Source organism: Leopardus geoffroyi, chromosome C1 (genome assembly GCF_018350155.1).
Source record: "Leopardus geoffroyi isolate Oge1 chromosome C1, O.geoffroyi_Oge1_pat1.0, whole genome shotgun sequence".
Lineage (NCBI taxonomy): Eukaryota > Metazoa > Chordata > Mammalia > Carnivora > Felidae > Leopardus > Leopardus geoffroyi.
This window is the reverse complement of record NC_059328.1, coordinates 50344500-50370879: the sequence shown is the minus strand read 5'-3', so window position 1 is coordinate 50370879 and position 26380 is coordinate 50344500. Positions and strand designations below refer to the sequence as shown.

Sequence of the window (26380 nt, the reverse complement as noted above, 5' to 3'; positions counted from 1 at the left end):
TTGATATATTGTAGTGACTGTGGGATGGAAGTTGGAAGCCGACTTCTTGGATTTGAATCCCACCTGCTACTTAGTTGTTGTATGACCTTGGGTGACTTATTGAATCTCTTTCTGCCTTAGTTTCCCCATCTGTAAATGGGGATGAAAACAGTGGTCTGTCTTTGAGGTGTCTGTGAGAATTAAATGGATTGAGATATACGTGCTGCTTGTGCACTTTCTGTGTCTGGTCTGCAAGCTCACCTCTCTATACTCTGTTCTGGGCAGGGCGGGGGGGGGGGGGCGCTGGTAGTTTCCTTCCTACCTTTTCCGTACTCTCCTCCCAGATGGCGAGGCTTAGATCAAGCCAGAGACATTGGCGAAGTCTTAGAATACGAGGGAAGGGAGAGAGGGGATTTCTTTCCGGTTTCAGCTCCAGCCCACATGTGACAGCAGCAGAGGAGGCATTCGCCAAGAGCCTCCGCCTCCTTTCAGCTCTCCCAGCACCCACCGTGCCTCGCCTCCTCAGAAGTACTGATACTGTTGGTTGCTTCCCCCTCAGCGATCCTAGCACCAGCCACCCCACGTCCCCTCAGGAGTCTGTGACCATGCATGTGGTGCGTCCCACCTTCATGGCGCCCCCTCTCAGTAAAGACCCAAGTACTGGCTGCGTGGATTTCCTCCTTGGAATGCCTAGGTTCCGCTAGCCCAACTTTTCCTTTTTGTGTCCCCAGCTCCAGGGCTGGTGGCTGTAAGCCTACAATTATTTCTCTGTAGGCTACCGCAGAGCCCCCTCTTGGAACACCTACCAGACCCTATTCCTGATTCCTGACTGGGCCCTCACTGATACAATATCTAAAGCACTTAGAAGAGTATCAGGCACAGAGGAAGCACGGGGTAAACGCCGCATTTGTCTAAGCAGGTGAGAAAACCAACAGCGCCCATCAGACCTCTGTGGAGGGCGCGACGTGCTCGCCATTTATCCAGGATAATGCCAACTCCCCGGTGCAGAAGGACCCGTCCATTCTCTTCCCCACTCTTCCCCGTTACTCACACGAGCACCCAGGTGTGATTTAAGGCAAATGAGGACACAGCTTCCATAGCATTAGCAATTTTTTATTTTTCCTTTTTTGTTGCATAGGAAATGCAGTACTTGCTTCCAGTAATTGTATTGTAATGTGAGAAGGTGGTAGCACTAATGGTTGAATACAAGAGTTAAACTAATCCACACCAGCTCAAAAAACCTGTGGAGATTTAGTTGAATAAGAATGGACGCCCACAGTGATTCTCAACCAATTACAAATTTTCACAGAACACAGTAAAACTAAAAGGGTAGCTATGAGAGTCAATACAAGTATACTAGAGGCACAGGGGGCCCGGCTCATAAAAACAAATGTCAAACCAAGTTATTAACACGGGGGGGTGTTTAGTTTCACAACAGATCTCTTTTCATCTCTGGAAGTGTTCGGTCCCCTACCCCCCAACCATTTAAAATGAAAAAAAAAAAAAAAAACCAAAAAACCGAGGTATCTTGAGTGGACAGATTTCCAAGGGTGGTGGGAAAGGTCCCCAGAGAACTTTGTTCTGCATTAAGAGGTCAAGGGTGTAGGGAAGGAGAATCACGTGTTTGCCTTTGAAAGTCTTTACTAAGGCCCTCCTAGAACCTGACAAAGCTCCAGCTCTAGGCTGAGTTAGTATCTCAGTGGTGACTCTACCAAACGCCTTCACAGTGCAGACAGGCTGGTCTGAGACCAGGGAGAAAAAAATGGGAGCCGACCGCTCTCTCAAACCTCCACCCCAACATAGCCAGCGGCCTTGTGGCCTTCGACTGAGATGTTAAAACAAAACAAAACAAAACAAAACAAAAAACATGCTGATGTATAGACTAGTACTAAAAAAAATAAAAATAAAATAAAAAATTAAAAAAAATTGAAAATAAGAATAACACAAATAGAATAAAGGGGGAAAAGCTTCTGTCATTTTGAGAAGTCGAGCAGAAAACAGCAGGAAAAATAGCCCAGTTCATTGGGCAGCTATTTGCCCTTAAAAGCACTGTGCAGATACAAAAGTTCACCGGGCGTGACCTGGTCAGTGTTTCCTCTCCCCCCGCAGGTGCTCTGGTTGGATTAGAGGGGGCACTCCCACCATACAGTCCTGTGGTCCTGTGGACACACTTGGGAAATTGTGTTTTTTGAATTAAAACGCATAAGGAGCCCACATGTGAAACTCACGATGCCTGGCACACAGGCGAGGTCCTGCCCCCGCATGCTGCGGCCTCCCCGTTCTGGAGCTCAACTGCAGGTGATCCCCTATCTTCCTGAGCATTTCCGGCATCTACACCCCATCTCCCCATTCCCCTCATCTGGTTATGTGACCCTTTTGGGCAGAAAAGGCAGATGGGTGCTGGTTTAGGGTGGAGGAAAGGTGAGATGAAACATTTAATTTGGGAAGCAAGTAGTTTCAAATTTAGACCCAAAAAAAAGTATATTTAAAAAAAATCCCGTGTTAATAGCAAACTTCTTTTTCTTATGAATCGGGCCCAAAGTTTGTACAGAGTTTTATTTCTGAAGAAAATATTGCAACTGTGCATGAAACTAAATAGCCATGTGATTTCTTAAAGATTTTTTTCAATTTTTTTTTTCTTTTCATATGAGGAAGTCTGGTGTGAAGACGGATCAAGCATGGGTACCTGGCTGAACATTGTCCATTAAGAAAATGCTCCAGGGTCGGCATAGCTTCAGTCGAGGGTCAAGGAAAATGTCCCTCGCTTGGAAATGTTCTCAGAGTGTCTTCGTAGCACAGTTCTTGAAATACAAATGGTCGTTTTGAGACAAAAGTCTTGCCAGGGACTGATTTCTGAAATCAACCACCCATGCTTGTCCCCTAGGAAGAAGAAAACAAAAAACAAAAACGAAAACAAAAACACAAGTAATACTGAATTTAAGTAAATGTATACCTCCAAAATACTGAAAACAGCCGAAATCAAGAAAGACAGAATTTGCGTTCTCAGTGAAATACCTTAAACCTAGCTGACAAGAACCAAGTCAGAAAAAAAAAAAAAAAAAAGACTAACATAACTTTGAGTAATATTCATACAGTTCACTAAGCATTATGGAATAGCATGCATTAATATTGTACGGTTATTTTACATCACCTATACCAGAAGGTCCTGACTGACAGCAAAGGCTACCGGTGTAGAAAAATCTTACTTCAGAAGAGCAATATAATACAGATTTCACAGGCACTACATTTTAATATATCAGGTATTATGCTGGTTTTCTTATAATTCTTTCTGTCCTAAAGCTGGCATTATAACAATGACCAAAAAGGCAAGGATTGAAGTAAACGGAAAGTAGATACCAAAGTTGATATAGTTTTTTTTTTTTTTCTTCAGATAGATTAGTGCATAGTTCTCATGCAGATAAACACTGCTATGCATTTACACTGTTGGAAAGCAGAGTGAATTGAGCCCAAGTTGTCACATTGGTGTAAATCATTTTGTCAGCCTGTTATAGCACCATGTAATGGATTTGCATTAAACATTAAATTGATTTCAGAATTGGTGACACAGTATTCACTACAGTTAAGTGCTATGGAACAGCTTCAATGTTACCTGCTATCTATCAAAGCAATTTTCATCCCACTGCTTTTTTATTGGAAAAAAAATAAAAGGAAAACATACGCGACACTAATTAGGCAAATGCACAGCCTTGGACGTGGAGAAGGCAGAGCGGGTTTACCGTCAGACAGTAAATACATGCATTGACTTCAGGACGAAATTGGCCTCGGAAGCCGATTTGAATGAAAGCCCTGCCTGTGGGCAGTGCAGCTTTCTGAGACGAGACTGTCCTGGGACAGATCTCGGGGTTGTGGGGGGGGGGGTGGTGAGGCGCCACTGAAGCTCTCCTTACACTATCATGCCAGTGGTGTTTTGAATTTGTTCTATGGAGGCCTGCTACCGGGAAAAAAAAAAAAAAAAAACCTGACAGAAAGATAGAAGGAAAGAAAGAAATATGGGAGAGAGACAGAGACAGAGAGAGAGAGAGAGAGACCACCACCATTATGGACAAAAAGATATTTCCAGAGACATGATGCAAAGTACATTAAACGACATTCTTAGAAATCCCTCCCCTCCCACCCCCCCCCCCAAAAAAAAAATCACAAGGGAAAGAATGTTTTTCTTAATCCAGATTTTGTAAATACTTGATGATGCTGTAACTACAGAATTCAAGGTGTAGGGGGATAAGGGTTTGAAAAGCAAAAGACAAGCTTTTTGAGGGATGGGTTTTGCATATTGCTGTGGGCTGAATGAACACCATGACTCTGGAAAGTCGGGGTTCTCTTACACTTGGGCTGTCAGAGAATGAAGGATGCAAGCTTGGGGAGGTGTACTTTCTTGTTGTCGTGGGCTTGCAGGGGTGGGGGCGGGGAGGAGCTGACACCAATAGAGGCCATGCCAGGATGTGAAGAAACAGAAAAGTTTGCCCGAACCTCAAAGCAAAGTGAAAGGCTCTGGGATGGATAGAGTGGCATTAGGGAGAGGGCCTCTGCCTGTGAATGATCAGAAAAGGAGCATTTTAGTGGCAGGGGATGGGCCAGAAAAAAAAAAAAAAAGCATATAGAAAAATGATCAGATTTAGTGTTTGTGCCTCTGACTTCAGTTCCCAAAGAAAAAAACGTGGAGAGTGATTTGAGGGACTTCTCTTTGCCAATATTGTTAATGCCATTTGATGGGAGAGAAAAAATTCCAATGTGTCTCAGAATCAAGGGCGGGGCCTTTCCACTGGGCCAGCCCTCAGCCTGTCAGTCTACACACCCCAGGTAGCAAAGTCTTCCTCAAACATCTTCGCTTGGCTTTCATCTAAAAGGTAAACACTCAGCTTGTTGGTGTTTCTTTTTTCCTGCTTGATCACAACTGAACTAGTTTCCTGCTGCTTTCTGGACAATGAAACATGAACAAAAATGTAACTTAGTGTATTTAATACTTAACCCCTGTTCGTTATCACCCTAGACTGCCTCCTTAATGTTTTAAAGCCTTTAAAACATTTTTTTTTCCTGCAAATCTGTTCAGAGTTCCCTAATTTTAGCTTCATCAAACTGAATACAACAAAATACCTTCAAAAATACAGCATACCTGTAACGTCCATTTACAATGGTTTTTCAGTAGACCTATACTTCTCAAGCATAGGAATATGCTATACCATTGAGAGAAAAAAAAAAATAACTGTATTTAAATACTTACAAAAAAAAAAAAAGGAAACAGGAAAGTTTTAAACTTAAATCCAGTTCCCGAGGGGGGGGGGGGGAGGAGGGCGGGGGGCGGGAAAGAAAGAAAAGCAATTCTATGAACGCTGCCTTTATAATGGACAATCAGAAATTTCACTAGGCTAATTTGACAGAAATGTTTCCTCATTTAAACAACATTACAAAAGTCCTGCGTTATAAAATAGGGTAGAATAAATCAGTGTAATCAATAAAACTATACAACAATACAAATTACATATCTTCTGAGCGGGCAGTTTATCCTCTCTCTTTGCAGTCATGACTACAACATGCTCACTAGAAACAACTAAAACTGCCCAAACTATTGCTTAGTTTGTTTTGTTTTAAAAAAAGGGTGCAATTTTATTGTATATACAACCAATTTACTGGTAATACCTTGGCTTATAGCAAAGGTTCTGACAAAATGTTTGTCTAGGCTTTTTTTCCCTTCACTGTGAAGCACTGAAAGCTGCTATTTTTTTTTTCTTTTTTTTTTCTTTTTTCTTTTTTTTAGTGCACATATGTCATAAGAAAGTAATGCCCAGCTAAGTGCTATCGGGGAAGGCGAATTATGCTGGCTGGCTATAGGAAGTGACACCATATACTGACAACCACACCACACAAGAGCGTCAAACGACTATTCAACCACTTATCAGACACATATGAAAATCCAAAATGTTTTATTTTATTTTTTTTTCCTTAAATAGAGATAACCAGTAAACAATTTTCAGAACTTGGAAGTTTAAAAACGTGCATATAAAAATGGGCATTATATCCTTTTTATTGAATGTGGATTGACTGCGGTCTGCTAAGAAAAATGGGGTGTGGGAGCTGAAGAAAAAGGAAGTTGTCTTTTTTTTTTTTTTAAGGCTTGCTTGTGAAAGGAACAGTTGTAAAAACAAAATTGCTTGAAGCAGGGTCAGCTTAGTGCTTCACAGTTTGACTGCTTCTCTAAGAGGAGCCCTTCCTGCGCACGTGCATTCAAAAATCACAAAAAAAGTACAAAGACAAACACCTAAAACACACTGCGTCAAGTGCAGCACCGACTTTGGTCAAATAAAAAAAATAAAAGAAAAATTAATAATCGCTAAGCTTTTCTACACGATATAAGCAGGTATTGCATATTTTCATATATCTGGGGGGAAAATAAAGGAAGACTCCAAATAAATTGTAAAATGCAGCAACATCCAAAATACTGATATTCTAAGCCATCTACAGATCTCAGAATAGCACTGCCACTGACCACAGAGGACAATAAAGACTACTCCTATCTGCGGAACAACTAACTTTCTATTTAGTTCTAGATGTTGAAACTGACGATGGCTGACATAAAAGTCACATTTACAAAAAGTGTCTCCAAATGCTTGACTAGGGAAAAACCCCTTTCAATAGAGGAGCATATGTGCAACAATTCCACAAATAATCGCTATCCAGGGCAAGGCACATTGATATGGAATTTTTGTTTTCGTGCAAATTAAGGAAAAAAAACAAAACAAAACAACATTGTTTCGGGGGAAAGATGAGGAGCAAAGTGTCTTCCCAAGAATTTCAGTTACTTGATTGTATAGGACAGTAGTAGAACCCTTCTGAAGGGCTGAAAAACATAGTTTAAAGGCAAGTGCCTAGAGTAGGGATTACAATATTGTGTCTTAATGCACTCTACTTTATCCTACATTAACTATATAAAAATTAGTTACTAACACTAGAACATGCAGAGACTTTCTCTGATCAGCAGGGCTTGCCAACCAGAACGTATATATATGTATAGTATAGGAAACCTTCTTGAAGTTGCATGGGAAGCAAAGGGGTGCTTCGCTGTCTGGTAGAAAAATCACTTGCACTTTTTTTTGTATATTTTTTTGTTGTTTTTTTTTGTGTTTGTGTGTGCGTGCGTGTGTGTGTGTGTGTGTTTACATAAGATACAGGACATTTGGGGGTGCAAACTTTTTTTTTTCCCTAACAGGTACCCTTGATCTGAATGGGCACCAGCATTTGTGTCAGTATTGGTTTTATCATCATCATTATTATTATTATTTTCCCATAGCCCAGTTCAGGGGCGCAAAGGTCTTTAAAAGTTCTGGACAATCTCTGGTACAATGAAGTGTCTGATAACTGATAAATCCTATGTTGCTGGATACATGTAAAAATTTTCAGAATTGGCATAATCCATTATAGTGACTTCTAGCTTATAAAATTAACAGATACCATGATTTCATTTTAGTTATGTGCTTTGATAACAGAAAATAATTAATTAGCATTTAATGTAGTTAACATATCGTGGTAAAAGCACCATTAGATTTGTTTTTTGTTTTTTTTTTTTAATTTTCCTTCAGTTTTTAAAGGGATACAAGTTTAACAATAAAAAACATAAAAAGCAAAAATAGCTCCCCTTTTTCTTGCAAGGCTGTTTTTTTACCCCAATAATTTAGAGTCCTGGGGTGGAAGGACTTGAAAAACAAAAATAGAATTTTCAACAATCTCTATCTTACAAAGATATTTAGCTATCCAATGAAATTGCACTTTACTCATTTCAAAATTCGATTGTTTTGATTGATTCCTGTCAGTTTCTGTCAAAACAGACCATCTTCCCCATTTCCACGTGAATTTGTGTGTCATTGTTGAAATTGTTGAAAAAATGTTTTTTTTTTTTAAATGTAAGTGCAGCATTTCACAACTTTTAAAAAACTGAATAGTAGTAGTAGTTTGTCATTTCGGAATTGTTCTGCAACGTGAGTGGATTCACTGTCCTTGTGGGCCATGTTATATATTTAACTGCTGACTGCTGAACCAAAACCAAACTAAAAGAAAAAATAAAAAAGGAACATAACTGCATTTTCTTTCTCCAATATGTTACAGAAAAACATTGCCCTTTGACTGTCCCGTAAGTTATATATTGCAGATCTCAGCTACTACAAAAGATTTAGTTCTCCATGTGCCTCCCGATGACTCAAAGAGGCTCACACCTGTGTGGGTAAATTCATGAAATACTGTGAAACAGCCAGGCTCCGTAAGGAAAGTGTGTTACAACGGGAAGTCAGTGAGCAAGGGTAGACCTCCGCTAGCCACATCACCTAATGCTCACGCTACCACGGGAACACTCCACGTGTTACAAAGCCCAACCATTTCCAGCACCATATGAGAAAATTACAACAGTCCCTAAAGTATTTAAAAAAAAAATCCCAAAAGGTTATGGCCTTTGCTGTTTGACCATAATGCTCGCTGTTTCCATGTACAAGTTGATTTGATTCTCCCCTTCCACTGACAGTGAAGTTGTAACCGCGCTGGGTTGAGGATGCGTCCATGTTACAGAGTTGAGAAGGGGTCAGGTGGTCTGTCTGGTGGATGGTGGGACGCTGCGACTTTTATCCCAGGTACCAGGACTGGAAGACAAAAGGAAGAGAGTGATTAGAGGTACAATTTGGAAAGTAACGTATTTTAGAAGTTGCCCTTCCAACCAAGAAATTGGGATCTGTATCAGGAATGAAGGGGAGGAAGGGGGGTGGAATTTTCTGGGGAGGTAGAGGTTGACAAACAGTAGTAAATATTGAGTCACTGAAGCTGATCTTATTCCTCTGAAGTTAAAACTCAATGTCTTCATTGAGGTTTGCCAACATTCTGAATGTGTCTTAAAAATAAAGTATTTGTGTGCCATATATATATATATATATATATATATATATATATATATATACACATATGGCAGTCTACAGGAGGGCACGGAGCTCAATCACCTGGTCACTGAGTCTTCAGTGCCCAGCAGTGCCTGCAGTAGAAGGTTCTCAACAAAAAAGTGTTCAATGAATGGACAATGGGTGAGGGGAGAGGTTTCACGGGTTGATCAAGGTCTATTTTGATGATTTTCACATCTTTTTTTTTTTTTAATATTCCCTCTTTTTAGTTATTTACGTTTTATTTTAATCACCTGGTACTCATCATGACAGGTGCACTCCTTAATCCCCATCACCTATTTCTTCCATTCCTACCCACCTCCCCTCTGGTAACTATCAGTTTATTCTCTAGTTCAGAGTCTGCTTCTGGGTTTGTCTCTCTCTTTTTTCCCCCCCTTTGCTTGTTTGCTTTGCTTCTTTTTTTTTTTTTTTTAATTTTTTTTTTTTTCAACGTTTATTTATTTTCGGGACAGAGAGAGACAGAGCATGAACGGGGGAGGGGCAGAGAGAGAGGGAGACACAGAATCGGAAACAAGCTCCAGGCTCTGAGCCATCAGCCCAGAGCCCGACGCGGGGCTCGAACTCACGGACCGCGAGATCGTGACCTGGCTGAAGCCGGACGCTCAACCGACTGCGCCACCCAGGCGCCCCTGCTTTGCTTCTTAAATTCCACACACGAGTGAAATCATATAGTACTTGTCTCTCACTTATTTCACTTAGCATTATACTTTCTAGCTCCATCCATGTCATTGCAAATGGAAGATTTCATTCTTTTTAATGGCTGAATAGTATTTCAGTGTGTGTGTGTGTGTGTGTGTGTGTGTGTGTGTGCACGCATATACACACATTCTTCATTCATTCATCAAGCGATGGACAGTTGGGCTGCTCCTATATTTTGGCTATTGTAAATAATGCTGCTATAAACATAGGGGAGCATGTATCCCTTTGATGCAGAGTTTTTGTACATTTTGGGTAAATACCCAGTAGTGCGATAGCTGGATCCCAGGGTAGTTCTAGCACATCTCCTTTTCAATGAGATGTAGGCACTAAAGATGGTATTGTGACATTCTTTTAACAGGTACAGATGGTCAATAGTGATACAAAAATAAGTGGAGGTGAATTAGAAAAAGTGGCGTACCAAGAGTCCTGCGTATTTTAGGCAAGTCACAGCACCTCTTTTATACCCCGTCTCCTTATATGTGCATGAGGTAGATTTTATGACACAAAATGCTTTCAGCTCACTATTTCTAAAATAATATTTTCAAAAATGACAGATAACAATCAAATGATATCAAGACCGCACCCTATTAGCTGCCATGAGGTCCAAGTGACAAAAACGAGGCCACTGCATAGCCTGTGTTCATGCTTTTGCTCATTCAGCATTTATTTAGAGCCTTCCATATGCCTGCTGGGCCCTGTTACCAGTTACCTTTCCAAAAATCCTCAGGTGATGAGCTTTGGACAACAGTCTGGTGATACATCACTTTATATGCTGGGGTTTCTTTCTCTGTTGCCTACACAAAGTGACCAGTTATGGTCTAATATCAGAGTCAGTTTCTCAAGTGAAATACAGAAGCACGTGGCTTTCGCCAACTTTTCTCTGGTGATACCCTGACAAGTTCACCATATTCATCATCATTCACAGCAAAATCATCAACTTCCAGCAACAGTGAATGCCTGTGAAAATCACTGAGTTGGCACTCTCAGAAAGGGGGTACATTTGAGTTGATTCAGTCCAATGAAGGTTCATCGGTGCCCAGGAGATTCAATTAGGTGAATTAAGGACTCTGATACCAGGGATAAATGGCAAAGTGATAGCTACATGGAGGTGGGTATGAGATTTCCTGGTCACACAAGCTACCTTTGATTTCCAGAGGACTTGAAACACCTAAGCCTAAACCGTAAAACGACTCATCTTGGGTACTTTTCGATGTTCTTCTTTGACCACATGCTTTGAGGGAACACAATATAGCCTCTTGTGTCCCGAAAGGAAATCATCCTGGCAAATACACGGCCTAAATCCAACTGGACAAAAGGAAGAAGAGGGGGGAAAGAGAAGAGAGGGCAGGCGAGCCCCCAAACCGTATTTTTAGTAGGCCTCTCCTAGTAGCTGATGGACTCACGCTGCAGCTGCATTCTCTCGTCAACAAAACAGTCTCAAAGTTTGGGTGCGTCAAATCACGCTTACAGATTTTCTGTTCTCACACTTTCTAAGTCAGTTGTGAAATCCCAGCCTTCTTCAATCTGACACTGCATAGTAGCTCTTGAAGCAAACATTGGGGACCCAGGGAGTCAGCAGGGGGAGCAGTTTTCCATACCACGGTTTCTGGACACAACCTCAGAGTGCTACAAAAATCTGCAATGCCTCTGCACTTCTCTTAAAAAGCAAAGCAAAAAAAAAAAAAAAAAAAAGTTTCTTCACACATCTTACTATTCAGTGTGTGCCTTGCCGACAAGGTTACCCCAGAGCAGCTCTGTAATCCTTCACTGAAATAGGCTTTATTGATTGCTCTGGTCTATTGTTCTCTTTTCAAGTCCCCCAAGTTCAAGTTCATCCTGGTGTTACATCATGTCTGGTTGCTAAGAGCAACCAGACAGACCCAGACGTGACTATCATTAGCAAGAAACCCTCCGTTCTCCTCCCACCAACCTTCCAGTGGCTCTGACGTAGCAGGCCCACTGCAAACACATTGAAGTATTTATTCTGCCTAATTTATGACCTACACAGCAAGCAAAGACCCCCACTCCAAAAACCAACACTGTTGTATATTTAATTAATCTGTCTTTCTCTGGCACTTGGGAAAGTTAGACAAAGGACTAATTATTGTGTTTCACTCTCCATACTTTTCTTTGGTGGGGGTGTGTGTGTGTGTGAATATTTGCATGGGAAAGAAAACTACAAGGCCTAGCATTGCCCCCCCCCCCACTTTTTCTTTTTGCCCTATTGACATTTCATGAAATACTTTAGCTGCTTAAGGGAATTAGAAAAAAAAAATGTGATGTGAATGTTACTCCTTCTGAGTTGGTATTCAGTAACACAAATCAACTCATGACATGTTTAAATTTAAATGCTAACCACACACTCTCAGAGTTACTTTAAAGGTTAGTTTTTAATCAATAGAAGTTGCTGACTCCGGGTTTTTGAGCTGCGCACTGCAGCTCTTGGGCTTTTGTCTAACGTTAGAGCTTTCAAACTTTTTTTTTTCCTTGAGATGATTTTAGCAATGATTTTCAGACACAGAAGGCTATTGTGCTCTGACCAGCAACATGTCAATAGAGAAGCGAGTTGCCCTGTGGTGTGGTGTCAATATGACTCCTGAAGACATGGGTTGGGGGTCTTTAATAACCCGTGAAAAAAACTTAATTAACCCTTTCAGGCCCAAACCAAAACCTATTCTTAAACTTTTTCACTCCTGTAATTTGACCATTAGTACTTATTTCAACATCACACTAATCTTCATGACAATGAACCCAGCTACTTGACCAAGGCTTTCCCCAAATGGGAAGTCAATCCTTTAGGGGAGCCATACAGGGAATTTGTTTTTTGTTATTTTTTTGGTTTTTGAAGTTCTTGTTGGGCGGGGGGGGGGGGGGGGGGGGGGGAGGGCGGAAATGAGGTCTCTTTGATTAAATCATTCCTTTGCAGAGATAGCAGATAAACAGTTATAATCATAATCAAAAAACGTATCCATTTCACCGAATTATTTTCTCATGATCTGTTTGTAACTGAGACATTCCTAATTCCTTTATGGGGAATGTTATAGCTGCACATGTATAAGCCGCTTGATTTTTAGAGACTTCCATGAACTACTACTAACATCAAATGGACAAGATAGTGTGTGGAAAAGCCTGCTTTTCTCTTCTTGCGATATTTTGTTAGCAAATCTATTACGCAAGCAGTGCCAGTTTCAAAATATCACTTGAAGAATGACTCTGTGCATTTTCTTCTTGGGTCGTACAAGCAAAATATAAAAAACAGTCTGAGGTTGTTAAATTGTTGGGGTTGGGTAGCAAAAAATCACCAGGAAAATGGTGCCACACTAAACAAAGTTCATTGATGGAGAGTCAAAAAATGGTCTTCAGATATGCACTGATGCAAGCTTATATTTTATATGGTTTCTGCCTTCATACTTTATATGCCCTTAATCTAACCTACTGTATCCAGATGGACTACAAAGGAATCTCTCTGTCCCTTATCTGCAGCGAGTTCCAATATTACAATACAATATAGGATGATGTTATCTTGATACATTTACATTAAGGAAGTAAACACAGAGCTTTGATCTATTTTTTCCTCAGGGACTTTCAGCTCTAGTTGTTTTGGAGGTCCGTAAATCCACAACTCCCACAGAGGCGCTAGTTAAGTAAAATTACCCTGCTACACTCACAATTTCTACAGTTTGGGATGTGTTGGGGCGGGGGGGGGGGGGGGCGAAATGGCGGGGGAGGGTAATTGTCCTCTCTCAGTGTTCAAGGTGAAACATCAAAAGAAACCTGCAGTCCAGGACCGGAGCTCAGCTTTCCTTTTCTCCAGTCAAATGAAGAAGTAATCTCATCAGGTTGGAAAGTGCTGACTAAGGATTTAATAAAGTGCCTGCAGATGTGGCGTCTCTAAGGTATTCAACTCATGTAATGCAAAACAGCTCCACGCTGAATGTGCTTATAAAATTTCATTTAACCATTGCAGCGCGAAAAAAAAAAAATTTTTTTTTCAGCGTTCTCTAAGGAGTTTTATCACACTTCCCGCCCCTTAATTTACAGCTCCATGAAAGTTGGAATCCCATTCTGCTGGGATTCTGGAATACTCACAGTAGTCAGGTTTTATGAGCCATAAACAATATCTATCCGGCTGCATCCTAAACAGGAAGGCTGAAATAGCAGTTGGCACCCTCTGGCAGTGCCAGGCTCTCTCCTTCCTTATGCCCCACGGGGAGCAATTAGGAAACTCTTCCAAACTTTGGTCATGAGGTGGCCCGAGACATGGTTGAAGAAGACTCAACTCCTTAGTGAACGACACACATTCTAATGTGAATAACAACTTTTTTTTAAAGGCCTTTTATAGACTCTTCTCACTAAGAGGGCAGGATGTATATCTTAACAACAAAAGGAAATACAAGTCTCTTTGAGATAGCTAATATTTTACTTTAACCAAAAAAAAAAAAAAAAAAACCAACAAGAAAAGGGAGGGTGCAGGGGGTGTGGATGGGGAGGGTGGAACAGACTGTGACGCAGCAGAATCTGTTTTTCAAATTAAAAAGTTAAACAAAAGGCCTCAAGGGCAAAGTTGAACACTGCGGAAGGAGGCTGTTAATGTGGAATCCAGAACTGGGTGTGACGCCTCGTTTTCTTCTCCACACAAGGTGGGTTATTTAAGGACATTCACACACATAAAAAGGAGACATGCAGATACAGGGGGGCCTCTGTCCCCGCCCCGCGGGCAGGCCCACCTGTTCATCAGCCCTAAAGAGGACGCTACCAACCAGGACCACATGAGTTGTGGTCACCATTTTGACTCTTCTCTTGAGGAAATGCTGTATCTCTGCGGGGTCACACTCATCCAGTTAGTCATTTTTGGCTTCCTGCTCTTGTTTGGAGGAGCAAAAAGCCCAAGGTTTAGCCCAAATGAGTTGCCCTTGGCAAATCAGCCAAAAGCCCGGTAGCTCCCCCGCCTCCTTTCAAGACAACAGAAATGGACCACCTTCTGAGTTTCTCACATCAGTAGACACCATTTTGGAGCACTTCTTCCCCCAATCCACAAGCACTAGTGGCCTAATGTGTGCTCGGTGCTATGTACACTAGGCTCTGGGGGGAGACTCCTTGAGTCGTTGTGCAGAAAGAAGGCACTGAATTGCAGCGTTCTATAGCTTTCACTGCTGTTCTCACAGTAGGATCTTTATCAACTTAATATCAACGGATGAGGCTGAGCATCCAATGTCCCAGGGACCCAGGATTGAGTCCTACTTTTTCCCTTTACTAGCTGTGGGATTTGAAGTAAGCTGGTCTCTGTCCTCGGGCCCCCAGAGGGTTGCTGTGAGGGCCATTCTGCATTACAGGAGAGGAAGGCAGATTTTCACACTGGTTTCTTCTGAAAAAGGTGCCATGCTGTACACAGGTGTCAGTTATTGGTATCGCCAGCCATGGGCTTTGATCCCTGCCGTCATTTTTCTTGTCTGATTTTGTTAATTAAAGAAAACCTGTTTTCAATAACGCTAAACCAAGACTTGTTTATTGTACAGGAAACTGTTAAAACATTAATGGGCCATGATTGGCCCCACTTACCTTTGTGGCCTTATCTTTTCGCTGCTTGTACTCAACACTTGTGCTGTGTTAAACTTCTTCCAGATCCCCCAAAGCCAAATGCTTTCTCCCTGCTGGGCCTTGGCACAGGCTGTCCCCCTCTCCTTGGCTTGGCTAACACTTGCTAGCTCTTGCCTTCTCAGATTAGCATCCCTTCTTCCAAGGGGTCTTTCTCGAGGCCTTTCGTCCCGGGGTTTACCTCTGTCATAGTCACTGAGCTTTAATTACCTGTTTTCTCCCCAAGAAAATGGATACATTCTTGAGTGCGGCATCCCCAGTGTCTTGCCCAGTGGCTGGCACAGAGTAGGCACTTACTAAATACTGTCAAGGAAAGAAGGAAGGAAGGAAGGAAGGAAGGAAGGAAGGAAGGAAGGAAGGAAGGAAGGAAGGAAAGGGCGAGCTATCTTAGAGGTTCTGGAAGCCTGGTATCAGTTACTCCAACAGGGCATTTAGATGGATAACTTCTAGCATGGCTGTGCCATATCCGTGCTCACGTCACATGGCCATGCCTCCCCAAATGACAGGCGCTCTCCCGAGAGAGAGGAACAGGTCTCCACACACCGCCCCAGGCAGTTCTGACTAAAGAGCTGCTGCAGTGGGACCAACTGTGGCCAACTGCGTCAGTAGCATGTGCAATAGTTTTGTAACATGGACTGCTGCCTACTTACTACAAGCACAGAGGAGTTGTCCAAACCACCGCTCCCTGGAGAGTGACCGTGCTGCTCCCGGCCAAGACCTCTGTTTGGTTCAAACCTCAAGACGGGAAAACACTAATCTTTTTACCCAATGAGCCATCCGGCACCTCCAAACCTTGAGAGTACGTACACAATCCAGTTATTCCGACCGTTGTTCCAAAGTCTAACTCTTTCGCTGTATTCCAACTTGCCCTGGTGTTTGCCTCACCATCAAGTAATGTTTTTTGTTTTTGTTTTTGCCCCCCCCCTTTACATTTACATTTTCATCTGAGGAACCTTTTACCTCACGAGACCAGAGACTTCTGAATTAACAACGGCACTTGGGCCCACTCACATTTGCTCTGCAGACTTCCTGGAGGGCTGTCCGCATTGCGGTAGAGCTGGGGCCCTGGAGGCCGAGTTAGCAGAACCTCATCATTTAACTAGTATGCACCATTATGTACTAGTTAAATCATCTTAGGCGAGTTAGCATTCCCCAATCTTGGTTTTAGACTCCATGAAATGGAGATAACAACTTTATCAGTTTTTATGGGGATTAGATGAGCTAATGCCTGGACAGAGGCAAGCACAGAAAACCAGAACGCCAGGGTAACTGGATTCTCTAACTGTAGCATGTGGACAGGCCCTAAGGTCCACGTGAGACGCAAGGAGGACCGGTTCCCTTGGAAAGTCATGGCCCGACAAGGCGTTTTTCTCTCATTTAATGATATAATTTCTTAGTTAAAAGTAGCAGCTGCATCAGTTCCATTTCCCCAGTTGCAAGAGAAAGTTCTTGAGAAAATAAAAATCTGTCTTTAATTGCGGTATTAAAATCAGAACAGCGAAACCAACCACACAAAAGGAATTGGCTCAAGTTTATGAAAGGCATTTGGGCCCTTGCCTTGCAAGGCTCAACTGCACGCCTTGGAAGTTGGGGGTGAGCGGGGGAGAGGGGAGGCGGGGAGGGAGGGAGTAGTCAGGCAACCAAGTGGGACAGAAACAATCCTATTTTGGTTTTTGTTAGCGAACGGCATACTACATAGATCAGAGACTTCTTATAAAATACAAACCCCCACTGTACACAAAGCACAGGAAAATGTGAGGAAAAAAGGGAAAAACTAAAAGCAGCTTAGGGTGTGTTAACGCTGCTATTCTGTCAGCTTAAAGAGTATTTTATGCTTGATCAACAGCTCTTTTTTATTGTGCTTTTCTTTCATTCATTCAAGACATCAAAGCCGGGCACCACCAGTGTACCTGCCTTCTGGAGCCGCTTGTGAGGGGGTTCTAATGAAGCACGACTCTGGGAGCCGGAGACCCCCGTGGACACGGCAGTTCAAAGGGAATATTTCAACAATGATTACATTTTGTAAATCTTTTTATGAAAGAGACAGCTTATTTCCTGCTTTTTCATGAAAAATAGATTCTATCCATTAAAGTGAGCCCGCGCCACGGAAGCTGCTTGAGATCTGAGGTGCAGCGTGGAGATTAAGGGGACAACGACCCGATGAAATCGTCCAGAGTTCCTATCTGTTTGGCTGGGTTAGCACCGCCGGATTTTCTGGGTGGAGCCCAGACAGTGCCCGGATGGATGGCTCTGCCTCGGAAACGCAGTGACAAGGGCGCTTCGCGGTTTATTTTCAGGAGGGCCTGGCGTTTACTGTTTGTTCTTTTCTCTTTTTTTTCTTTCCTTCCTTCCTTCCTTCCTTCCTTCCTTCCTTCCCTCCTTCCTTCCTCTCTCTTTCTTTCTCTTTTCTTCCTTCCTTCCTCTTTCTTTCTTTTTCTCCTTCCTTCCTTCCTTCCCTCCTTCCTTCCTTCCTTCCTTCCTCTCTTTCTTTCTTTCTCCTTCCTTCCTTCCTTCCATTCTTTCATTCTTTCTTTCGTTTTTTGAGTCTACGAAGTCCAACCCAAATATCAGAAAGAATTAAGGCAAGCCCTTTTACCGCACAGAGGAAAGATGAAAGATTTTAGTTACAGATTCATTAAACGTTGTGTTTTAATGCCCTGAAATGGGACAAACCCTTTTGCATGTGGGAAGTTTGCCATTAAAAAACTGGCTCTGGTTTGAAGATACAATACAGGCTTTATTATTGGCTAATGTCTGCCCCAAAGGCCAAAATAGAGAAGGCAAGCTACCCTTTCGTGATTTTTGATTTTCAGTTTTAAGATCATCTTTCCTCTAGTCTTTTTTTTTCCTTTTTTTTTCTTTTCTTTTCTTCTTTTTTTTTATTTTTTGTTGTTTGGTGGCAGAGAGAGTTGAGTACAGTAGGGATGGCAGAGAGAATATGATTTCCTAGGGAGCTATGAAATGAAAAAAATGTATGTTTTCTACACATCAGATTCCAACTTTAATTAAATGCCTGTTGTCTAACAAGCACAGACAGTCACACTTGGGGCTGGCCCAATGGTGGCCGGGGGAGGTAACCTTTCTTGTTTAAAAAGAGAGGCGTGGGAGTGGAGGTCAGAGCTCAGCAGAGCGTGGCCACATTGTAATAATCATTCCACCCAGTGCTTCTCTGCTCCTGCTCTTCCCCCAGAGCGGAAAAGACCTTCCCAAACACCGCTCAGGTTCACAGCGCATCTATCATGTAGATTTGGTGTTGGGATTGTGCAGGTAGAGAAAGTCTGGAAAGGGGAAAAATAACATTAAAGCGAAAAGTAGTCCAGTTATTACAAAAATTCTCGCAGAGCTATCCTGCAATAGGATGACAGAGGATCTGGTTCTTTGCCAGGAACGAATTCCCAAACTAACCTTTTCAGCCAAGAAGCCCCTTTTAGGCACTGGATGGCATCTGCCACCTTTGCACCTTTCCACCCCAGCTGGCACCAACTGCGAAGGCCCAGAGCACAGGTCTTTGCTTCCTACCCCTTTTAGGCGCCCTCCGTTCACGGTCCAGGCTCCTTCCTCCCGTCCTTTCCAGCCTGGTTTCCGGCCCCCTTCCCACCCCTCCAGCCAGTCTCTTTCTCTCCCTCTCCACCTGCGTTTGAGCCCCCCACAGGAATGAGGGCAGACCCCTCCTCTCCCAAAGTCCACACAAACCAACAGTCCTTCCTACTCCATTCACTGGATTAAGAAAGGCCTCGAAGAAGAGCTCAGTCAGCTGCAACCACGACCACCCCGCCTGGCAGCTGGAGTGGAGGGCTTCTGGAGTGAGCCAAAGAAACGAGGCTCAGAAGCAGATTTGGGACAGAAGGTGGAGGAGGCTGGGGCATCTTAGTTCTCTCATTCACGAGGAAAGAGAGGCTGGGGAGATACACCTCCTCACTCACGGGACTGTGAATCGGGAACCCCCCCCCCCCCACTGCAGTCGCTGGTTGCCCTGGGACCTAGGCACACAAGGAGGCCGCTCTGATCATACTCACAAAAATCCCATTCCTAAACTTTCTTTACCTTCCAGGAACACCTGCGTTTCGATTTCACTAGTTCCAGGACTTATCTTTTCCTCGTTCACAGTGTGGATGGGATGCTGGGGTAAAACTGCTCATGTCCCTCATTGAGGCTGGAGTGAGCTTGGCCATGGAAAATGCCAGAGACTTAACTTCCAGCCTCTGTGACTTAGGGGGTCCAACTTAACTTATCTGCAAAACAGGCCTGGGTATACCAGTTATCTCAGCATTTGGGGCAGGAAATAACAAACATAAAAAGACAAAACTTTGAAATACTGGCCTAAATGACTTTGAAATGCCGGCCCCAAGCGCAAGCAGCAGCATCACGGGAGGCGTTGCTGGGATCTGGATGGCATGGGGTGGGGTCAAGGCTTCCTCTGGGCCAACTACCCTCCATAGAAATGGAATGGTTTCCCCGAGCCCAGTCAAAGCTCCATGTGGTATCCCCGAAAGCACACACCAGGGATCAGTGAACAATGCTTTCCTCCTCCTTCTGAAAATGTGGTGGGATTTAGGGTTTTATGGCAACACAACTTGTCTTTGTTAAGACGTGACTTGCAAAACAAACCCACATGGGGGAGTTGGCAGTTTCAAATGACAGTACTTTTTTTTTTTTTTTTAATGCTGAAACAGCAAATGCTTTTTATGTTCAGATTTATTTCCTTCTAAATTTGTAGATTAAATTTACAACTGAGCAATATTCATTACTACAAACAATTCGATTCTTCCTGAATATTTCTCAGGGAGGTGAGTGGGAAGCCTCTTGGTGGGGCTGGGGTGGGAGGGGGGTTGTTGAACAAAGTCCCACAACGTTAATACTCTGTGTGAAGGGTCTTTTCAATGGCTTGGACATAGACATGATATATATGACTGGCAGTGCTACCTGGCTTCCCTGTCAGGAGTCTATGCTTCTTAGAGAGAGGTAATATTATACTAACATAGAAAAATTGGATTCATTTTTATCTTTTTAGTCATGACTTTAGAGAGGGTGGAGATCTCCCAAGCAAAGATTACTGAAGACAGATTTAAGCATGTGTTTATACAATCAAGCCATGGAAACAAAATCACCTACTTTGCGTTCAGATAAATTCTACCTGGTAGGGCTCGTCCAGTAACTGACACTCAGGAACAAACCCACAACTTATGCACACAGTGCTAATCAAGAACAGCTATACATTCCACTATCATTTTATTAAATTTTAATGAAAGCAATTACACATTGGAGTGTTCTATGTTCATTGGCTTTTTTTTAACTTTTTTTTTTTTTTTAACATTTATTTATTATTGAGAGACAGAGAGACACAGAGCGTGAGCAGAGGAGGGGCAGAGAGAGGGGGAAACACAGAATCCGAAGCAGACTCCAGGCTCTGAGCTGTCAGCACAGAGCCCAACGCGGGGCTTGAACTCACAAACTGCGAGCCGAAGTCGGTCACCCAACCAACTGAGCCACCTAGGCGCTCCTGTGTTCATTGGCTCTCTAAATATCCTTTTTTTTCTTGCTAAATCACTATACAGATAGGAGATCCTATCGTTCATTTTGCATGAATGGTGGTAGTTTCAAGGGATACCTACTAGCTTTTGCTGGATTCTACAATCACAAAAATCTTGCAGCTAATACCACGTTAGCTACCTTAAAGGCACTGAGTTAAAAAATAGAAGATTTTTCTTTCTTTTAGAGAAGTGAATTGTCTGAGCTAAAATATGGCTTCCCGTCGTACTCCATCAGCCTCTCGGTGTTGTTCTTCAGGAACACGTTTAGGAGTTCAAGTTCAGGTTTGAACTAAATAAAACACTCCTCAGGAGTTTATAAGTGAGCCTCATTTACATGTGCTCCCTCTGAGCTCTGCCAGCCTCAGTACACCAGTTTCCAAGGCTTGGTGAAGGAATGTTTTACAGTTGGAATCTGTACTGCTTTCTCAGGCATTTCAGACTCTGAGACTGGGCAGCACAGCGTTAGCGAGTATTAAAAGTTTCCTCGGATCTGTTATAAAGTCAAAGAAAGAGAGAAAGAAAGACAACAAGACAGGGGCCGGGAGAACTAACTGTATCCTCTTAATTTCCTCTATAAGGCTTTCAAGTTAACGTTCCAGTTAAAAACTAAGTAACAGATTCTAGATGTATGTTCTAGAATGCCATAGCCATGGCTTCGAATTTCTTGGCGATCATTTTCAGCATTCTCAATGCATGTGTATTCCCTTCAAATATAAAAACTAGGGTTTGCTTAAACTGTTTTTCTGCCTTGAAAATGAAGATAAAGAGTGTTATGAAGATAAATGTGCCAGCCCAGAAGGGGCTTTTCAGGTCAAAAAGATCTCGGGAATTTTTCAGGCAATAAAGGTACACTAGAGAGGAAGAAATAGCTCTTTTGGGTTTGGAACCAGGAGGAGTTGAAGTGGGGATTCTAAATGCTATCATATGGAACCGACCTGGAGAGAGCTGATTTCGTGACTCAGTGGCGTCAAGGTTAAGTCCAGGAGTTCAGAGAAAGCAGCCATGGTCTTCATGGGCAGAAATGAAAAGAGAACCGGAGAAACAGCACCATGGACTCTGCCACTGAACTTCTCTCTGAATTTATCTAGCAAGAAAGTAGGTATAGGACCAATACACCAATGATGCAGGGCCTCAGGGTTACTTTACAGCATCTCTTTACACTGGAATGCTTCTTTCTTGACAGGTGAGCACATCCAGTGTCACTGCAGGTCCTGGTGTCCCCAGCTTCAGCAGCTGCCTCCCTGCAGAGTGGTACGTGAGGAGTCAAACAGTTCAAGGGTGAGCGCTGCTGGGGGGAGGTGGTGGTTAGAGAAGAATCTACCTGGCTGAGGGGGCATGGCCTAAGAGTCCACGATGAGTCTGTGTCTCAGTTTGTGCCTTGTGAAAAAAAGAATTAAGACCACCTTCCTGGCATGTGGTTGTGAGAATAAAATGAAATACTATATGAAAGTGCTGTGTGTCTTAACTAGACTATGCAGAACCGATGCTTTTTTTTTATGGCATTCTTTCCTGACATGGGGAAGACAGAAACCTCATCTTTATATGCCAGGCCACTGCTCCGCTTGGCCTAGTACAATGATGGGTAGTCGTTTTTCTTGAATAAATACGGTAATAGCATGAGTATGCTAGCCATATACTCTTTTCCCTCAATCTCCTGAACTTAGACTAGGTCGAATGCTGAGAAACATTAAGGATTTTCTAAAACCACATTAAATGTGAGTAAGCTTCTAAATAAAACTCTTTGCTATGAAAATAAGAAGTTTCTTCTTTTGGATAAGCACATAAATAAGAGTGGAATCATGTAGATGATAGTCTGAAGAAATGGATGGTAAAAGTAGTGTGCTTTCGGGCAGCGGTTTACTTATGGTGACTGAGTGGAACCTGGGCTTACAACCTTGAGAGTTTTTTCAGACGTTGGCCAGGAAAGACTGGCCAATTTGCAGAAAGATGATAATTTGCATCTGAGACAGTCTCCACTAATCTCATCGGTCAGTCAACCACAGATTACTGAGAATCATGCTCTTTCTTTTGCCTAGTTTTTTGTTTCTTTTTCCTTTTTTATAAGTATCTAATTTTGACTCACTCTACACTGCCCTTTGCATTCTGCTGTTCGAGGTCTCTATAGGAAACAAATTAAGCACAATTGCTAATGTCACTGGTGTGTGTGTGTGTTTTGTTTTTTGTTTTTTTAAGTTACTCTGGCAACATGGTGGATGGGAGGAATTTTAAACTCAAGATGGTGTGCAGATTTTCCTGAGGATTTAATTTACCAATGTGGACCTTAATTGTTTTGAAGATAAAATAATTTGATAGTTGACTTGATCGTTCAAACGGCTGTACATTCATTAGTGTGTCTGTAGGTGGATGCAAAGGTAATGTTTTTGAATGGATGCTGAATCCATGTTTTGATGCATATCCAATGCTTTGAATGGACGCTGGTAAAGGAGTAGCCTTATTCTTCTACAGTTTTCTTTAAGAAACAGAGAGCAAGCCGCAGTTCTTGGTCTACAAAGGTCATTGTGATGCAAGGCCCAGGGGAAGAGCCAGGCGGAACAGCCTTCCTGGAAGATGGTGGGGGTTGGGAAAGGGGAAGAGTGATGTGTTTAGGAGGGTGGGGTGAAGAGAACCTGGTACATCTTTAGACTTCAACAGGAAAAAATATTTGGGAAGAGGCCAACTGTGAGATACAGCATGGCCCTCGCTGGATGGTAATGATGTAACAAATAGCAACATTCAGAGCTATCCAGATACCAGAGAGAACAACTGGCAGATATTAAAATCATTATAAGATGTGAAATTATACCTCTCACTGCTTCATTATCTCTATATTTCATAATATTTGTCTAGAAAGGCACACAAAGCCTATCAGGTTAAATTAATCCTAATGATCAATTTTACTTTTATTCTAATTAAACAATTTCAATTTAATTAATGCGAGCACAGAAATTAGTCAAAATTACAAATGTAAATGTTGAACTTTAAATCAAAGGTCCTCCCTACTCTGCCTCCCGCGGAAGCACTTTAAAGTGTTTGCCTGTGAAGGTAGATGGGAATTTTAACCTTTGTCTCTACTGTGAAGGACAAAAGTTAGAAAAATGTGCAAGCAAAAGCAATCCAGGAGCACAGACAGAAATGCAGGTTTAATGCCCACCCACCCTCACCCACGTACGCACAATACACACACACATGGCGGTCTATGAAGACACATTCCGTGAGGTAGACTTTTGAACCGCGTGCTTTTGTTCCTGATGATTCCAACGCACTTGGGTCAGTTTAACGGATGTTGGGCTTTTATAAAACACCTTTGTAAAAGAGGAACCGTGTACCCATTTCCTAAGGCACATGTTAAACTACCAGTCCCTTTTCTCCCTGGTGTCAGATACCCTGCATCTCAGTTCCACTTTGCCTCTGATTGGCCATGTGCCCTTGGAAGTATTTCCACCTCCCTGGGCTTTGGGTCTCTTATTTGGAGGTGCCGTTTGATCACAATGATACACACTTTATTCCAAAATGCACTTAAAGTTGTATCTGGAAAATGAGGGCATCTAGAGTAGATCATCTTTAAGAAAATTACCAGCTTCCATATGCTATATTTCTATGACTTCGAAAGATACTGGCATCTTAAAACGGATTTGAAAATGGTATGGGGTATAGGTGTCTGAGTCATTCTCTCAAGATATTCAAATAACTTTTCTTCTTGCTTAATAAAAACCCAAAGTGGATGGAGCCCAGACTTCTAAAAATGTGAGGTTTCAAGGAAATGATGTGACAAATGAATTGTTTTTTCCTAAAAAGAAAAAAAAAAAAAAAGGCAGACAGGGTAGCAGCACATGCAAAAATGTGAAATAGAAAAGTTACACATGATAAAAAGAAATGCATTTCATGTTTTGTATTTAAAACTTTCTGTTCTGGTGAAGCATACTTAATAACGGGTCTGCAATGTCACAGATTCTCGGTCTTAGAAGAGTGTTATATGCAGCATAAGATTCTATGTTGTCACTCTTATATCCATAAAATAGCCACAACTTCTTTTCCCACAGGGAAGCCTTCATACATGATCTTCCATCCTGACTTGTTCACAACTGCATATGCGAATTATTTGATAGCAATCAATCCACTATCACTGTTCAGGGACATTATAGGAGAACAGCAGAGTAATTTAACAATATAGTTGATTAGTGTAATAATTATCATTAAATGTAGTAATGATAGTGGGATTCCCCTTACCTTGGTTAATGACCATGGACAATTCATTTCTTGACTGCCAGTGGTAGAAATGGTTTTTGAAATATTAACTTCTGCCCCATGGGAATGACACTTAGCCCACCACATTTAATTTTTGACCTTCACTGAACAGCATGATCCTAATCCCTTGATTTTATAATCTTAACTAGGAAACATTAAAATATGGATTGACTCCAGTTGGCAGGAATCTTTATGTTCTTTTCACTAAAAAAGCTATAAATCCAATGGTTGACCTTTTATTTCCAGGTCACAAATGACACCCACTCACTTTTGTCCATTCACCTAGGATTTATGTTAGGGTCTACAGGTATAAGCCATGAAAGTTGAACTTTAATGAAATGTCTTTCAAAGATGTGCACTTAGCCAAAAATTTTCCCACAAAAAATCAGCAGATAGCCTTTAAAAAATAGCTATTATATCTTCAGGTTTATGGTTGGCCTCAACTACCTCTATTTTTCACTTGTAGTAAGTTTTCTCTCGTACTATTATTTTTGTGAGGGTAAAAATTAGGCGTGTGTTTGGGATGATAATAGTACTTTAGTTCCCAATTTGGATTTCTAAACTGAAAGATTTCTGAAATGTTCTCTTTTGCCATCACGGTAATTCATCTATCTCCAGCTGAAAAATGTTCCCTGTCCTTTTTCAACAAAATCAATTGTATTGATGGGAGGCGTTCTGTGTTGTCAATCAGGGAAATGTGAGTTGATGGGACCCCAAAGCAGCGAGATAAGGGAAGGAATACCAAACCTGCTCAGGTCCACACCATCTGAATGAGATCAATGCTTTCCCATAATACTCTTCCTGTCATGTAGCACCCTAACTGTCACAATTAATAATGTAGAAGGGGCTGATTAATTTAAGTAAAGTGCTCTCTGCTGTGTAAACACATAAAGATCTATGAGGCAAAAAAGAAAAAAGAAAGAAAGAAAAGGAAAAAAAAAAAAAAAGCAAAAAAAGCAAAGGGGGGCAGGAAAGAACAAAACGTCATTTTTATTTTTCATGTGGATGTGTTCTCACTTTCCATTCTTCTCTTGTAACAATTACTGTACCAGCCACTCTGACAGAGTCAATAAATTGATCTGGGTCTTATGCAGCAGCAAAGCAGACTGATCTGATACACCATTATCTGCAGGGGAGCGTGGAGGTAGGGGGTTGGGGTGTGCTTGGGTGGCAGAGGGCAAGGGAGAGAAGTCAGCAAAGGCAAGTCAGCGTTGTTCTGGATAGGTAATTAGTGCTCTATGTGGAGTTTCTGGAAGACATAAATGCATACACGGTGTGCCTGTGTGCATGTGCGTGTGCATGTGTGTGTGCGTGCATGTGCGTGTTGAGAAGGGACAGAAAAAGAAGCCTTCAACTTGGCTAAAGGATGCAGCCTAAGTAATA

The 26380-nt window shown here is 42.1% G+C and overlaps 1 protein-coding gene across 10 annotated transcripts in view; it reads right to left on the bottom strand.

Annotated features, from left to right (window-relative positions):
- Positions 1 to 1076: 1076 nt before the first annotated feature.
- Positions 1077 to 26380, bottom strand: part of NFIA (nuclear factor I A) — a 377934-nt gene continuing 352630 nt past the window's right edge. For all 10 annotated transcript variants that reach the window (XM_045477608.1, XM_045477613.1, XM_045477616.1 and 7 more), the window contains one exon: positions 1077 to 8618. In XM_045477608.1, coding sequence (XP_045333564.1) covers positions 8601 to 8618 — 18 coding nt within the window. In that variant the 3' untranslated portion in view covers positions 1077 to 8600. The remainder of the gene's footprint in view (positions 8619 to 26380) is intronic.